Source organism: Camelus dromedarius, chromosome 17 (assembly GCF_036321535.1).
Source record: "Camelus dromedarius isolate mCamDro1 chromosome 17, mCamDro1.pat, whole genome shotgun sequence".
Lineage (NCBI taxonomy): Eukaryota > Metazoa > Chordata > Mammalia > Artiodactyla > Camelidae > Camelus > Camelus dromedarius.
This window is the reverse complement of record NC_087452.1, coordinates 42,406,504-42,423,891: the sequence shown is the minus strand read 5'-3', so window position 1 is coordinate 42,423,891 and position 17,388 is coordinate 42,406,504. Positions and strand designations below refer to the sequence as shown.

Here is a 17,388-nt window from a genome sequence, read left to right as displayed (position 1 = left end):
GGGATCTGGTTTGCATTTTGTGAGGAGTGCTCTGGCTGCAGCGTGGAAGACGGCAGGGTTGGAGAGGAGCAAAATGGAAACCCGCAGTGATTTGGGAGAAGTTGAGGGCCAGGGGGCAGGTCTGGGCAGAGGATGGGGTTCTGTTCACTAATAGTTGAAAATCTGGAATTGCCAGGCCCTGAAAATAGGTTGGGTAGTTGGCAGTGGGAGGAGAAGCCCAGAGTGTGAGTTGTAGGTTAGGCAGCTGTCCTGATCGAGGTCCTAGGGCAAGGGTTTGCCAGAGACCCAGGAGGGTGTCTGTGGCTCCCCCGGGAGAAGAACCTCTTGGCTTCCCTCCTGTCTTATCCTGTCAGCCAGATTCATTTATCTAGATTACATTTTAGTTCCCAGAAGAACTGCAGGGTCCTGACTAGTATGTCTTCAAAAGGAAGGTAGTTCTACAAAGAATCTACCTAGAGAGGAACAGACCAAGGCACATAGTCATCAAATTGACAAAAATTAAGGATAAGGGGGAAATATTAAAATTAGCAAGAGAAAAGCAACAAATGACATACAAGGGAACTCCCATAAGGCTATCAGCTGATTTTTCAGCAAAAACTGTACAGGCCAGAAGGGAGTGGCCCAATATGTTTAAAGTGATGAAACGGGAAAACTTAACAACCAGAAATACTCTATCCAGCAAGGCTCTTGTTCAAATTTGATGGAGAAATCAAAAGGTTCACAGACAAAAGCTAAAAGATTTAAGCACCACCAAACCAGCTTTACAACAAATGTTAAAGAACCTTCTCTAGTCATCAAACTGTAAGAAAAGAGAGCAAAAAGGAGAAAGGGGAAAAAAAAACCTACAAAAGGTTATTTTGGCAATTGGAGGTCTTTTATGATTCCATATACATTTTGGAATTGTTTGTCTTAGTTCTGTGAAAAATGTGAGTATTTTGACAGGGGTTGCATTGGATCTGTCGATTGCTTTGGGTAGTGTGGCCATTTTGATAATGTTGATTCTTCCAATCCAAGAGCACAAGATGTCTTTCCATTTCTTTGATCATCTTCAATTTCCTTCATCATTGTCTTACAGTTTTCAGAGTATAGGTAACCTCCTTGGTTAAGTGTATTTCTAGGTATTATTTTGTTTTTGAGGCAATGGAAATGTTTATGCCAGTTATAAAATTCTGGTTTTGGGAGTGGAAAAAAAAGTGAATGGAGGGTCACAAATGGCAAAATATCTTTTTTTGTGGGTGAATTATATATTCCATTATGTATATATGCTGCATCTTCTATATCCATTCATCTGTTGATGTGCACTTCAGATGCTTCCATGTCTTAGCAATTATAAATAATGTTGCTGTTAATAATGGGGTGTATGTATTTTTTTGAATTAACATTTTTGTTTTCCTTGGGTATATGCCCAAGCATGGAGTTGCTGGGCCATGTGGTGGTTCTATTTTGGGGTTTTTGAGAAACCTCCATATTGTTTTCCATGGTGGCTACACCAATTTGCGTTTCCACCAACATTGTACAAGGGTTCCCTTTTCTCCACATCCTTGCCAACATTTGTTATTTGTGTTCTTCTTGATGATGGTCGTTCTGACAGGGGTGAAATGATACCTCATCGTGATTCTTACTTGCATTTCCCTGATACTAGTGATGCTGAGCAGCTTTTCGTGTTCCTGTTGGCCAACTCCATTTCCTGTTTTGGAGAAGTGTCTGTTCAGTTCTTCTGTCAATATTTTAAATGGGTTGGTTGGTTGTTTGCTTTTTAATTGAAGTACAGTTGATTTAAAACATTGTATTAGTTTCTGGTGTACAGCATGGATGGACTTGGGCGTTATGCTAAGTGAAGTAAGTCAGACAGAGAAAGACAAATACTGTAAGATATCACCTATATGTGGAATCTGAAAAAAATACAACAAACTAGTGAATATAACAGAAAAGAAACAGACTCACAGATACAGAGAAGGGACTAGTGGTTACCAGTGGGGAGTGGGAAGGGGGAGGGGCAAGATGGAGGTGGAGGATTAAGAGGTACAAACTATCAGGTGTAAAATAAGCCACCAGGATGTACTGTACAGCATGGGGGGTAGAGCCAGTATTTTATAATAACCATAAATGGAGTATAACCTTTAAAAATTGTGAATTACTATACTGTATACCTACATGCATATATTATTATACCTGTATAATACTGTATACCTAGCTATACTTCAACTTTTAAAATACTGTCCCTATTATAAAATAAATGCATAAATAATTTTTTTTAAAAAGAAGGAAGGTGAGTTTCTGGATCACAGAGCCTGCCTCTTGTCAGTGCATTGCTTAGACAGAGCAATGAGAGGGGTCCAGACTCAGGCTGTCCCTGCTCCTGTGGGGTCATCAGAATCCTTTCTTGCCCTGCCAGCAGCAGGTTGCCCTGGCTCCTGACTTTCTGGCCATGGGGCCACCTTCCTGCTCCCCACCTGGTGCCTTGTGCTCCACTTGGGGGGCAGTACAGCAGCAGCCCTGGTTTGCAGTGAGGCCATTTGGTGTGGAAATCAGGAACCCTGGTGGCTCTTGTGGTTTGTTCCATCTCTAGCATACTAGACAAGGTATTTCACTTTTCTGGACTTTGAAACTACTATCTGCAGGGTGGGGGGGTATAGCTCAGTGGTAGAGCTCATGCTCAGCATGCGTGAGGTCCTGGGTTCCATCCCCAGTACCTCAGTTAAAATAAAATGAAATAAAGTAAAATTACTACCTGCAAAGTAGTTTTGTTAATTTCTACCTCCCAAAACCCACCTGGCTGTTGCATAGGCAAATGAAAGTAAATACATTACAAGGGCTTTAAACTGTCCAGGGTTTTTCCTTTTTGAGTAGACTTGCTACTTTAACTTTTAATTATTTAACTCTTTATTATTGAATCTTTGTAAACACACATACAAGCAGATGATACAGCAGATCTCCATGTACCTATCACGCAGTTTCAACAGCCATCGACACTTCGCCATCTTTGTTTTACATATCCAGTCCATATTCAGACACCCAGAAAGATCTTTTTATAAAAGTAGTTTTGTTCAAATCTGTATCCAGTCAAGTTCTACTCATTATGTTTGGTTGCTATGTTTCCTTGAAACCAGGAAAGTCATCCTTTTTTTGTTGTTGTTTTTACTAGCTTATTCTAAAGCTAGTTGGAAAGTGCACATTTAGGGTTGGCTGATTGCTGCTGCTTAGTGTCCTTTGACGTGCTTGAATCCTTTAAATTTCCTATAAACTGAAAAATTAGATCTAGAGGCATGATTATATTCAGATTAAAAAATTTTTTTGCGAGCGTTTATGATGGATGATGCCATGTACTTTCTATTGCATCCCAGCAGGGGGTGCCTGATGGCCTGACTTGTTCTGTCCCTGTGATGAGGTTTATCCTCCAGTTCAGCTGGTTAGAGCCCGATTCCTTCACGCCATCGATACTTAGCGTAATGGTTCCACCATTCACTGATGACCATTGTCTGAGTCAGTTATGTCATTAGGATTGCAAGATTGTGATTTTTTCCTGATTTTACCATTTCTTCTTTATTAATGAACTGTAATTTTTCTGGGTGGAATAATTTTCCCTCATTTGTTAGAGCTGTTTGGTTATCCTGAAGTACAGTGCATACTAGAAAGTAGGCGTAAATGCTGAGTTCTGTGCCTTTGATTGTCAGTTTGCAGGGAAATGGGTGGGCGTCCCAGCAGTCTTCAGTAACATTAAATGACTTGTTTTCTCTTTCTGTCTCTCCCTCCACCATCTCTCTTTCCCTTCTTCCTCTCCATTTTTCTCTCTTCTCTCTTTTAGTAATTTTGTCATAGCTGTTAAAGCAGTTTAATTTAATCAGTTGTAGTCATTTTCTTATTAATTCTGAAATTATTCCATCTTTAGCCAGTGGAAGCCCCTTCGGGCTGGTGCTCTTGTCCCTTTGACCCAATTCCACTAGTCTTTGATAATTTCTTTGTTTCTGGTGAAGCAGGATGTTTGTAGGCTCACTCTGTACTTTCCCAGCCTGTGCCCTGGAATTGGCCACTTTTCCAAGGAACTCTGGTTTATTTTAGTGGGGAATGGTATTTAGAGACTTTAATCTGGGATCAGGGGTCCTCAGTGCTACCGGTGGTCATTGCTTTCAGGCCTCTCCAGTGGAAAAAGCTAGGAAATACATATATTTAAAGATGCAGAAGAAATGTGGTTGCCAGAAGCTGGCAGGGAGGGGAGGATGGGGAGTTACTGTTTAATGGGTACAGAGTTTCAGTTTGGGAGGATAAATGGTGGTGATGGTGGTACTTAATGCCACAGAATTGTACTCTCAAAAATGGCTAAATATATATATATAAAATAGATAAACCACAAGGTCCTCCTGTATAGCACAGGAAATTATGTTTAATACCTTGTAATGGCCTATAATGAAAAAGAGTATGAAAAGGAATATATATATATGTATAACTGAATCAATTAATACATTGTAAGTTGACTGTACTTCAGTTAAGGAAAAAAACAGCTATATGTATTTTACCACAATGAAAAAAATAAAATCTCTTATGGCAACAAAACAGAAAGAGAGAGACAAATATGAGAATTTATACTAGTATTTCTATATCAAACCCATTTTTAAATTATAAGAATTTTGCTGAATTTTTGAATTTTATAATTTTACATCTTTTATTTCGTCAGTCAAATCTTGGTCAGAGAATAATTCTGTAATGGTAATTCTCCCTGATTCTGGCTTCTGCTCCATTTGTGGACCTGCACTTTGTTACTTCATATTCTGAATCTTTCCACTGTCTTCTTTTTTGGCAGACTTTACTACCAGGTCTTGCTGGCCCCTCTGGGGAGGTGGTTAAATCTACAGCGGGTGTGACCTCCTCAGCTGCTTCTGGAAGTGGCGACAAGGTCTACGCCTACCAGATGGTCCGCACAGATTCCCGGGAGCAGAAGCTCGATGCCTTCCTGCAGCCTGTGAGCAGGGCCCTGTCCAGTCAGCCCCAGGCTGATGTCCCAGAGGACAGGACAGATGCTTCTAGTAGCGGGGCCAGGCAGCAGGATGAGGAAATGCCTGAACTCCCAGCTCCTGCTGAAGCAGCTGCCAGTCATCAGGGCCTGGAGGGGGATGCAACAAAGAAGGCTTCAGAGCCATCAGAGAAGAGAGGGCCACCTTCCAGCCCGGAGAACCCCAGGTACGGCCTTGCCTGACTCGCCCTCTCCCTCTGATGGGATGGTGCTGGGGCCTGGTCCACTGTCTGCGTTTGACCATGGCTTGAGAGTCACCCATCACAGTGGCCTTTGAAATACCTTAAATGTCTATGATTCCAAACATTATATAAAAATACATCAGAAGGAAAAATCAGAAGATTTATCCTTTAATTTTAGTAATGAATTTTGACAAAGCCTCAACAGCAGAGGTGGCTGGAAAGAGGGGCCTAAAATATCCAGAGGATTCTTTCATCTGCTCAAAGCTGCTCTCACTCCTTTCAGAAGCACAGTTTTTCACTTCAAAGCACGAAACTCCCTGAAGCACATGAGCTGCTGGTGAAAGAGCTAGAGAGGGGCAGGCACAGCTGTACTAGTGACTGTTGTTTAATTTTGAGCATCTTCAGTGCACCCTCTGCAGGTGCTTTAAGGGCACATCATTGAAATCTCTATGTGCAGGTATTGACCGCGGAGCTCAGGGTGAAGTCCTTTGCCCAAGGCCACACGTTTGCCTGATGGCTGACCCCCAAAACACTGGCTCTAACTGCCTGTTGCAACTCGGGCAAGTTTCTTAACTCCAGTTTGCTCATTTCCAAGCCAGCCTAGCAAGACGACTTACAGGATTTGTGTCCAGAGAATAATAAAGGATGCTGACATTTATCGAGCATCCGCCATGTGTGCCGGGCACCTTGCGTGCATGATCTCATTTAATGCTCTTAAAAGCCTGGCCAGAAAGTGTTCCATTTCTGTTTATCACTTGGCGAACTAACCACCCAGCATTCAGAGAAATCTTTCTAAACCAGAAATCAGTATATCGCTCCTCTGCTGAAAACTGGCGCTTCCTACTGCTCTTGGGGTGAAACCAGCCTATCCGCCCCCAGTCCACTCCCTTCCTCCCCGTGGAGGCACTTTGGCCGCGCTGCCCCTGCAGGCGACCTGACCTCACTGAGCTCTCTCCCTTTTGCTGTCACTGGTCCCTGGGCCCAGGAACACTCCAGCTTCTTGTCACTCAGGTTTCAATTCAGATGTCATATCATATGTTGCCAGAGGCCTTCTTTGTCCGTGTAATCTAAAGTTCTCTCTCCTCTTGCTTCCTCATCATTCTATCATGTTACCTTGTTTTATTTTCATCACAGCACGCGTTGCTACTTAAAGTGACCTTGTTTCCATTGTTGTTTGACTCACCCCCTAAAAAGTCAGCATGGTGAGGACAGGCACCTTGTGGGCTCGTTCATGGCCATAGGAGGTTGGCCTTCTGACAGTGCCTAAGGGATGGAGAGATGCAAGGCTGAGTGAAGGAGATTTGGCCAGGTTAGCCCACTTGCCCAAGGCCCTGCAGGTCTACGGGCTGAGCCAGGTTCCAAAGTCCAGCTGCTCGGGCCTGAGAGGTGTCAGATGAGCGATATTCGGGAGAACAGGCTGATCTCACTGGCCTGCCACCAGCACGGGGAGCCCTCCCCAGGTGTGCAGAGCCAGCACAGAGAAGCTGCTCTCTTCTCCAGCATGTAAGACACAAAATTCCAAAGATACATTCACCTCAGTGTTCATCACAGTACTCTTTACAATAGCCAGGACGTGGAAGCAACCTAAATGTCCATCGACAGATGATTGGATAAAGAAGATGTGGTATATGTACCTCATATCCAATGAGTGTTGCTCAGCCATAAAAAAGAGTGAAATAATGCCATTTGTAGCAGCATGGATGGACCTAGAGATTATTGTACTAAATGAAGCAAGTCAGACAAAGACAAATATGATATGATATGTGGAATCTAAAATGAGTAGCATTCCATTGTATAAATATACCACAGCTTCTTTATCCAGTCATCTGTCGATGGACATTTAGGTTGCTTCCATGTCTTGGCTATTGTAAACAGTGCTGCTGTGAACATTGGGGTTCATGTATCTTTTCAAATTAGAATTCCCTCCAGATATATGCCCAGGATTGCTGGATCATATATAGCTCAGTGGTAGAGCACATGCTTAGCATGTGCGAGGTTCAATCCCCAGTACCTCCATTAAAAAAAAAATTAAAAACAAACAAGTAAGTAAACCTAATTACCTCCCCTGCCCTGAATTTTTTTAAATGACACATATGAACTGATTTATAAGACACAAACAGACTAACAGACCAAGAAAATGAACTTATGGTTACCAAAGGGGAAAGGAGAGGGGAGGGATAAATTAGGAGTTTGGGATTAGCAGATACAAACTACTTACTATGCATAAAATAAACAACAAGGTCCTACTGTATAGCACGTGGAACTGTATTCAGTATTTTTTAACCTATAATGGAAACATGAGAAGGAATATATATTATATGTATATGTAAAACTGAATCACTATGCCTGTACACCTGAAACTAACAGTGTTGCAAATCAACTCTACTTTAATTTAAAAAAAAACAGCAATAAAAGAAAGTTTTTTAAGACAGTAATGAGCTGCCTGTTCCTTATCTGCTTTGCAGAAAGCGACATCGGGAAGGCTCTGACATGGAAACGGTGGATGATGCATCCCAAAAGGAAATGACCGCAGCTTGTACCCCCCGGAGGAGGATCATTAACCTCACCAGCGTTCTGAGTCTCCAGGAAGAAATTAACCAGCAGGGACATGAGGGTACGTAAATGCCCAGGGCTGCCTGGGACCTCCAGGGCCAAAACTGCTAAAATGAAATATTTGGAAATGCAGAAAGCATTCATGTTGGGATGGCCTCTGTGCTGAGCAAACCTTGCTTCCCATATTAACCCGTGGTGGCAGCAGCTTTAAAGATAATTTTCAGCTCGGGGAAGGAGGGAAAAAGTAGTCTCTGGCTTTAAATTAGAATTAATCGGTACTCTCATTAGACCACAGAAGTCAGAGTAAAGTGGTCATTTAAGTAATCCCCAGTCTGTTCCTGTCTGAGCTAAAAGTGTAATGATAGCACACTTCTAATCCTGTGGCCTGACTGGGGTGTGCTGTTGCTGAAAGTGCACAGGCTTGGGAGGGCCCTAGTTGCTACCCTGGCACTCCTGCTTCTGCTGTGTGACCTTAGACTCCTGACTTAACCTTTCTGTGTGCCTCAGTTTTTCCTCATCTGTAAATTGAGATTAATTTTACCCCTGAAGCTTATTGTGCTGATGAGAGAGAAAATGGTAAGTAAAACACTTGTTACATAGTAAGGAGTCAATAGATATTTTTATATCCCAAAGACAAAGTGAAAAAAAAAAAACCATTATCATCTTCCTCAGAAGCAGCTTTCAGAATACCTGAGTATAGAAGTCCATCTGGGTTACTGTTACTCCCAAAGTAACTTGTGGTTATAGGAATGAAAAGGAGGCTCGTCATATCCCAGGGATGAAGTGACGCAGGGACTGAGGTGTGTGACGGTGACATGGTCCTAACAGCAGTACTGACCCCACTTGATGAGTCAGTGATGCTCCAAGTGGCCTTCATTGCTGGGGCTCCAGAGGGTAGCTCTGCATGCTTGTCCATGCAGTTTAGCCCCAGCCTTTCCACTCCTCATCCCCTACCCATTTCTTTTTATTGAAGTACAGTCAGTCACAATGTATCAGTTTCTGGTGTACAGCACAATGTCCCAGTCATGCATATATGTATTTAGATTCATTTTCATCTCCTTTTTCATTAAAGGTTATTATAAGATACTGAATGTAGTTCCCTGTGCTATACATATGAAATTTGGTTTTTATCTGTGTTTATATATGGTAGCTAACATTTGGAAATCTCAGATTCCCAAATTTATCCCTTCCCACCTCTCTTTCCCCCAGTAACCATAAAATTGTTTACAATGTCTGTGATCCTGTTTCTGTTTTGTAGATGAGTTCATTAGTGTCCTCTTTTTTTTTTTAAGCTTCCACATATGAGTGATATCATATGGCATTTTTCTTTCTCTTTATGGCTTACTTCACTTACAATGACAATCTTCAGATCCATTCATGTTGCTGCAAATGGCATTATTTTATTCTTTTTTATGGCTGAGTAGTATTCCATTGTATAAATATACCAAAATTTCTTTAGCCAGTCATCTGTCGATGGACATTTAGTTTGCTTCCATGTCTTGGCTATTGTAAACCGTGCTACTATGAACATGTATTGTTTCAAATTAGAGTTCCCTCCAGATAAATGCCCAGGATTGCTGGATCATATGGTACATCTTTTTTTAGTTTTTTGAGGAATCTCCATACTGTTTTCCATAATGGCTGCACCAAATAACATTCCCACCAGCAGTGTAGGAGGGCTCCCTTTTCTCCACAGCCTCTCCAGCATTTATCGTTCATGGACTTTTGAATGGTGGCTATTCTGACTGGCGTGAGGTGATATCTCATTGTAGTTCTGATTTGCATTTCTCTGATAATTAGTGATATTGAGCCTTTTTTTCATGTGCCTGTTGGCCGTTTCTATGTGTTCATTGAAGAGCTGCATTTTTATGTCTTCTGCCCATTTGTGTATTGGGTTGTTTGTTTGTTATTAAGTTGTATGAGCTGTTATATATATTCTGGAAATTAAATCTTTGTCAGTGGCATCATTTGCATATATTTTCTCCCCTTCTGTAGGTTGTCGTTTCGTTTTACTTATGGTTTCCTTTGCTGTGCAAAAGCTTGTAAGTTTAATTCAGTCCCATTTGTTAATTTTGCTTTTATTTCTATTGCTTGGGTAGACTGTCCTAGGAGAACATGGCTAAGATGTATGTCAGCGTGTTTTGCCTATGTTTTTTCCTAGGAGGTTTATTGTGTCATGTCTTAGTTTAAGCCATTTTGAGTTTATTTTTATTTCTGTGTAAGTTGTGAGGGAGTGTTCTAACTTCACTGATTTACATGCTCCTGTCCCGTTTTCCCAGCACCACTTGCTGAAGAGACAGTCTTTTCTCCATTGTATATTCTTGCCTCCTTTGTCGAAGGTTAATTGACCATAAGTCTGTAGGTTTATTTTTGGGCTGTCTATTCTGTCCCACTGGTCCATATGTCTGTTTTTGTACCAATATCATGCTGCTGTGATTACTATCGCTCTGTAGTATTGTCTGAAGTCTGGGAGGGTTATTCCTCCAGCTTCATCCTTTTTCTGCAGTATTGCTTTGGTAATTCTGGGTCTTTTGTGATTCCATGTGAATTTTAGGATTATTTGTTCTAGTTCTGTGAAATATGTCATGGGTAGTTTGATAGGAATTACATTAAATCTGGAGTTTGCCTTAGGCAGCGTGGCCATTTTCACAATATTGATTCTTCCAGTCCAAGAACATGGGATATCTTTCCATTTCTTTAAGTCATCTTCAATTTCCTTAATCAAAGTGTTTTGTAGTTCTCCCCGTGTAAGTCTTTCACCTCCTTGGTCAGATTTGTTCCTAATATTTTACTGTTTTGGATGTGATTTTAAAAGGGATTATTTCTTTACTGTCTTTTCCTGCTACTTCATTGTTAGTGTAAAGAAATGCAACTAATTTTTGTATGTTAATCTTACATCCTGCTACCTTGCCGAATTCTTTTATCAGCTCTAGTAGTTTGTGTTTGGAGCCTTTAGGGTTTTCTATATATAGGATCATGTCATCTGCATATAGTGACAATTTTACCTCTTCTCTTGGTGTATTGGTGGGAGACGGTGAGCCAAGTGTCCTTCCACTCCGCCATCTTGGCACCTGCTTCCTCTTATCCATTTCTTAATTAAACAAGTTAAATTTCAACACTGCTATAAAATGTATGTCAAAAGAAATGAGCGGCCAGGGAGCAACTCAGTACCTTCTCTGCTGATCCGTACCCTCCTGAACAGCTGCTCAGACTCAGAAGCCCCTCGCCTTTTCTTGTCTCACTCACCGTGTGTCTGGACGCTTCCAGGAAGGCCTCAGATGGCCCTTCCTCGTTCCTTCTTTCTTTCCTTTGCACTCCGGGCCTTCGTGTGCGGGTGGGGAGAGGCAAGGCATATGTGTTTACATGGGAAGGGTACACACTCGCTGTGACTAAGGTCTTGCCTGGTGTAGACCAGTTGGCTTCTGATTTCTGTTTCCATGAAGATTCACTCCCCTTGCTCCTTCCCTCAGTTACTGGCTTTCAGGCTGGGAGCTCTTAAAACCATTTAAAATAATAAAAGGAAGAGGGGGCTATTACTTGATGTGTTTAGCAGTCTTCCTCACAGTTGCTTGAATTGACAGACTCCCTCAGATTTGGAATTGAATGTTTTCTTTAAGGCTTTGTAGTCCTCACACACAGCAGGATATTTAAAGTCATAATTTCAATAAATTTCAGAATAGTTGCCAACCATTTTCAGTGCAGGATAAGACTAACCTGCACCAAATTTGGTCAGGTTTGGAGTCCATTGCTGAGGCTGGGTTGATAATCTAAATGTTCTAAAATTGTGTATTCATGCATGTTATCTCATTTAATTCTAAAATAGTCTAGGGAGGGAGGCAGAGCAGTTACTGCTATCTCTGCTTTAAAATAAGGAAATGGCATGGGAGATGAGCCTCAGAGGCTCCTGGCAATTTAATGGGAACTTCCTAGCAATGAAAAACAGGCCTGGGTACCTGCCTTGTCAAGATGGGTCATTACTGGAGTGGCCTCAGCCGGAGGTCTGCTGCTGTGGGACAAGCACTGAGCCCTTAGGCTGAGGCTTTTTGCAGACAGGCAGTGTAGGGTCTCACAGAGGGAGTCACTCGCTGTCTGGGTGTGGGGAGTGGAGTGAGCACTTCTTTGAAGCCTGGAGAACTCTGCTGAGGCTCCCAGCAGCCAGTGGGAAATGTGTTCATCTTTTGGGGATATCATTTCCCTGCTCTGTAAACTGATGCTCCTCTGCAGCCCTTACTGGACTGTTGTAATGAGCACCTGAGACCCGTGTCTGAGGGGAAGGGCCCCTGCCTCAGGTCCTGCCCACCGGCACCTGTTTATACCCACAGCCCCAAGCAGGAAGCTGGTGGTCTGAGTTGAATGCCATGCGGGGACTTCTCTGAAGCTCGGATTTGGGGAGGTGGGCCAAAACCTGGCTGCTCCCTCACAGAGCTGTGCCCCTGGCCCAGAATAGAAGTAAGATGCTTTCTGTTAAGGACACTCTTAGTTGCTCTCACTTGTGTGATTATTTCATCGTGGTTTCCAGCAGAGAGCCTTGCGTTGGGACGCAGGAGATCTTTGCTAAAGGAGTGACTGGGAGGGCGAGCCCGGGAATTTTTATTCTGAAGAGATATCAGAGTCGGAACCTCTATCAGACACCTTTGTTGAGTCCATGGATTTACCCGCTCCTCTGGGCACACTTTCGATTAACAAACAAGGTTAATATCTGGCCCAGTGTCCAGTCACGTGTTCCATGGAATTAGGCTCATCTCGGATTAGTAATGACCAAGTTACTTATCGCCAGTCACATTATTTTGATCTGTTAATTAAGGAAGAGGAGGAATGTCGTAAATTATTTGCTATCACTTGAATCTGAAAATGTGCTTAACGTTTTATTCTCAATTTTATTATATTTTCTTGGTCTTTGGTGAACAAACCAGGGCTTAAATGTACATATTCCCTATGGTTTGTCTCTAGATGACACTTTCTTTTGGTGCAGAAGATGAATTCAGCAAGCGTTAGTCGAGTGTCTTCTGTACAGAAATGCGCTGTACCAGGCCTGGAGGCAGAAAATGCACTGAGTGGGTTCAAACCCCCGTCTTGAAGAATGCCATGGGGTTGTGAGGGTTGTTTAGTGAGTTGCCGGCTGTAACATAAGGTGGGTGAGAGATGTTCTAGGACAGAGACAGAAGGCTACGTCAGCCAGGGTGATGGGGTGACATCTGCCTGGGAGGGCTTCTCAGTCAGCTCAGGCTACAGCCAGACGCCATGGTGCCCGGGGGCTGCGCATGGGGCCGTCAGGAACCAGAGGATGCCCGCCCTTCCTCGAGGCGGCTTTACTTGCCGCTTCTCGGAAAACTGTGCTGAGACCCACGGCCTCATCATGAACTCCGATATGGGGTTTGGCCTGGAAGCACAGAGGATTTTGTCCTGTTTTGCTGCTGGCAGAACGACGGGGAGGTGCCCAGCGACCTCCAGTGCGTAGTCAGGGGAGGAGTGAAGCACAGGTGCTTGAGGTCCTGGTCGGAGGCCGTGGCGGGTGCGTGGAGCCGCGCGGAGCCCGGGGAGGAAAAGCCCCGCCTGCGCTCCGTCGCTCTGTCTCCCTCCCTGGAGGGAGCCCCGTGCGGGGAGCGGCCGCCTCCGCCTCCCCCGACCCCCGGCCAGGCTGTGCTTCGCTTCGGTGGCTGTGGGCGCATCAGAGCTGCGTTGGAAAATCTGCATGGAAAAAATCTCTGACCCTTTTTTAGTGGATTACATCGCTTCTCTTTCCTCCAGTGCCTCATTATTCAAGATTATTTGATGTCCTCCAGCTTTTAAAATAATCACTTTCCGCCTACGCGGAACATCCTGTAGAGACATTGAGTTTCCAGTGGGAACAGAGGGGAACACTTATTCTAAAAAATGAGAAAAATAAGCCTCTTTTTAAGGGGGGAGCAGAGACTTGCAGAACTTATGTAATAATGTGAGAACTCACGTGCGATGCCCAACCTTGACAAAAAGTATAGTGAAAATGTGATGTACAGGCTTACTGCTGTCCCAGACCCTGGCCCCGTTGTCTCCAAACCTTGGCCCCCGTCCCCTCTGTGGTGCTGGTGTGTTTACTTCTTTCATTAAGTGTATGTGTATGTACACGTACACACACATGTGCAGATATATGTTAGTAGATGCAAAATCATGTTTATAAAACATAAGTGGGATCTACAGGAGAAAACATGAGAATACCTGCTTAAAGAAACAGCACAGAGAGGGGAGGGTATATATAGCTCAGTGGTAGAGCGCGTGCTCAGCGTGCACGAGGTCCTGGGTTCCATCCCCGGTACCTCCATAAAATAAATAAACCTAGTTACCTCCCCTCTTCAAAAAATAAATTAAATAAAAATAAACTAATTAAGAAAAAGAAAAAGGAACAGCACGAGTCATCCCCAGTGCAGCCCTGTGCTCCCCTTCCCTGTCCTAGACCCTCCCACCTCCCTCAGGATGACTACGACCCAACATTTTGTGACTGTTGTTTCCTTTTATTATAGTTTCACCACATGCATATGTAGCCCTATGAAATCTATTATCTAGTTTTAAGTATTAAATTTTATATAAAGGGAATTACACTGTATTTATCTGCAATGTATGTAAATATACACACACGTTCCTAAAATTCATCCATCCTGTTACATATGCTCTGGTTTACTTTCTCTGTTTGTGGTGGATTCCACTTCATGACTCTGCCACGTGTTCAGTCATTCATTCTGCTGTGGAAGGACATGTGGGGGCCTCAGGTGGCCTCAGCCCTGCCCTCCCTGCCCCTTCCCCAGACCTGAGTGGGTCAGGAACTTGGCACCCTGGCCAGGAGGCTCTGTGCAGGGAGTCCGCTTACCTAGAGTTGCGCTGACTTGTGAAATGACAGATTGTCTTCCGAAGAGGGGTTGCTGAGTGTGTGGTCCCACCCACAGTGCAGAGAGTTACTCTGCTCTGCTTTTTCTCCAGTGTTTGATATTGTCAGACTTTTTACCACTTTGGTGTTGGTGGAAGGGTATCTGATGGTGGTTTTTATTTGTGTTTCCCTGGTTACTAATGAAGTTGAGTAAGTATATGTCCTCTGTTAAGTGCCTGTTCAAGCTTTTTGTTCCCTTTGCTGTTGGCTTTTTGGTCTCTGACTTCAGGAGGTTGTTTTTCGTTTTTCTTTTTTTTCTAGGTAGTAATCAGTTACATGAAAATATCTTCCCTCAGTTTAGGGCTCGTGTGGTATTTTTTTTATGAAAAGAAATTCTTAGATTTAATGTAGGCAGATTTTGAGTTCATTACAGATTGGCTTTTTAAATCTTACTCAGGAAGTTTTTTTCTAACTCTGGGATAATTAAATATATGCTCTTACATTGTCACCTAAAATGCTTCTATTTAAATTTCTAGTCCCCCTGGAATTTATTTTTGGTGTGTGGTGGTAAACTCGCAGTTTCCATGTGAGTATCTAACTGTTCCATTCCACGTGGTTATTGTCAGCTTGTTTGGATTTAGCCATTGTCATTTGCTCGTGATTCTTTCCCTCAGACTTTTCATGGGATGGGGCCTGGGATGGCAAACTGGGTTTTGCTTTGTCCAGTTCATCCTTACTTTGTTAAGTTTCTTTGCTGGGTTTAAAATTCCAGACTGGCAGTTATTTTTTCTTAGTGCATTGAAGGTGTTATTCTGTCGGTCTTGGGCTTCTGCTCTCACTGCTGAAAATTCAGCTGTCAGTCTTGTATTTTGGTACTTTGTGGAGTAATCTCTCTCTCTTATCTCTGAGTGCTTTCCAGATCTCTTTTCTTTAGTGCCCTGCAGTTTCTCTGTGTGGCAGATGTGGATTTTGTTGGGCTTTGTAGAGCTGAGGCTTGGTACCTTGTCATCACCGCTGGGATTCTCTGATATTTTGTCTTGAGAGTCTTCAGTGATTGTCTCTCCCCTGTGCCCTGCCCCTTCTGGGACCTGAGTTACATATTAAGTATGAGTTACATACTAAGCCTCCACGTTGCTTAGTAAGCACTCATTCCTATTTCCCTTTCTTTGTCTCTGTGGTGCATTCTGGATAATTTCTTTAGATCTACCTTCCCATTAATTACCTTGCCAACTTTGTCTATTCTGTCAGTCTATCTTGATTTTAATTTCAATTATTATCCTTTTTATTTTTAGAAATTTTATTTGATTCTTTTGGAAATCTCTTTGATCATTTTTAATATAAATTATTGTTGTTTTTGTTTTAATTTTTAAGATTGAGTCAAAATAAAATTATTTTTCCCATTGTTTACCACGAAATTTTGATCCCCATTAGTATATTAAAATACAGAAGACCTCGTGTCACGTGACCTTGCCGAAGGTGCAGATGGAGACATCTCCACTTTCTTCCTCTCATATTTTTATACTGTTGCCTTTCCTTGCTTCATTACAGTGGTTGGGCCCCCCTAGTACAAGGTCAAATGGAATGAGTAAGCGTGGCCATTTGTTACCTTGTTCTCCGTTGTGGAAAGAATGCATTCAGTATTTCACCACCAGTCGTGATGTTCACTGTAAGTTTTTCATAGATGCCCTTTTCAGATTAAGAGAGTTATTTTCTATTCTTAGTTTGCTGAGAGTTTTCAATTATAAATGGTTGTTACCAAACAATTTTTCTAAATCCATTAAAATGTTAAAATGATCATATGATATTTCTCATTTATTCTGTTAATATGGTGAGATTTTTCCAAATGCTAAATCAGTTTTGCATTCCTGGCCCGATCCCTACTTAGTAAAGATACAGTATTCTTTTTCTTTTTAATGTTGCTGGATTTAAGTTGCTGATGTTCTGTTAAGGACTTTTGCATCTATGACCATGAAGGATATTGGTCTAAAGTTTTCCTTTTTTAAAATGTTTTCCTAGGTTTGGTATTAGGGTTGTGCTGGCCTTGTGAGGTAGGAATTATTCCTCCTTCCTCTATTTTTTGAAAGAGTTTATGTAAGATTGGTGTTATTTCTTTTTTTTAAATTGAACTATAGTTGATTTACGATACTGTGTTAGTTTCAGGTGTAAAGCAAAATGGTTCCGTTTTTTTATATATATGTATATAGTCTCTTCAGATTCTTTTCCATTATGTTTATTATAAGATACTGAATATAGTTCCTTGTGCTATACAGGAAATCCTTGTTCTTTATCTATTTTTTGTATAGTAGTTTGTTGACTGCAAACTCCTATTTTATGCCCCTACTCACTTTCCCCTCTGGTAGCCGTAAGTTTGTTTTCTGTGTCTGTGAGTCTGTTTCTGTTTAGTAAGTTCGTTTGTACTACTTTCTAGATTACACATATAAGTGATAATATTTGTCTTTCCTTGATCATTCTTTATAGTCTCCTGCTACTTCTCAATGTTTTAATACCTCTTCAGCATACAGAACATACTTAGTTTATCATCTTTGTTGATTTTTCCAGTCTCTAAAACCTTGGCAGGTACAATTCTGTGATTTCTTCCGGATTCTGATTCTTGGTGCCTAGTTTCTTTGCGTGTTTTGTAGTTTTTTGACCACTAGTTCCTGGTACTTTATCTGTGAAGAATTATTTGAAGTCTGAATCAAAGACGAATTTCTCCAGAGTGAATTTGCATTTGACTCTATCAGGAACAGTGAGCCTGGAGTCAGCTTAAACTGAAATCTCCACTTGAGGTTTTCAGGCAACCTGCT

The 17,388-nt window shown here is 42.2% G+C and overlaps 1 protein-coding gene across 4 annotated transcripts in view; it reads left to right on the top strand.

The window, feature by feature from the left end:
• MLH1 (mutL homolog 1) overlaps window positions 1-17,388 on the top strand; it is a 45,099-nt gene that overhangs the window by 19,501 nt on the left and 8,210 nt on the right. For all 4 annotated transcript variants that reach the window (XM_010982038.3, XM_031469908.2, XM_064496744.1 and 1 more), the window contains 2 exons: window positions 4,799-5,175; window positions 7,656-7,804. In XM_010982038.3, the coding sequence (XP_010980340.2) occupies window positions 4,799-5,175; window positions 7,656-7,804 (526 nt within the window). The remainder of the gene's footprint in view (window positions 1-4,798; window positions 5,176-7,655; window positions 7,805-17,388) is intronic.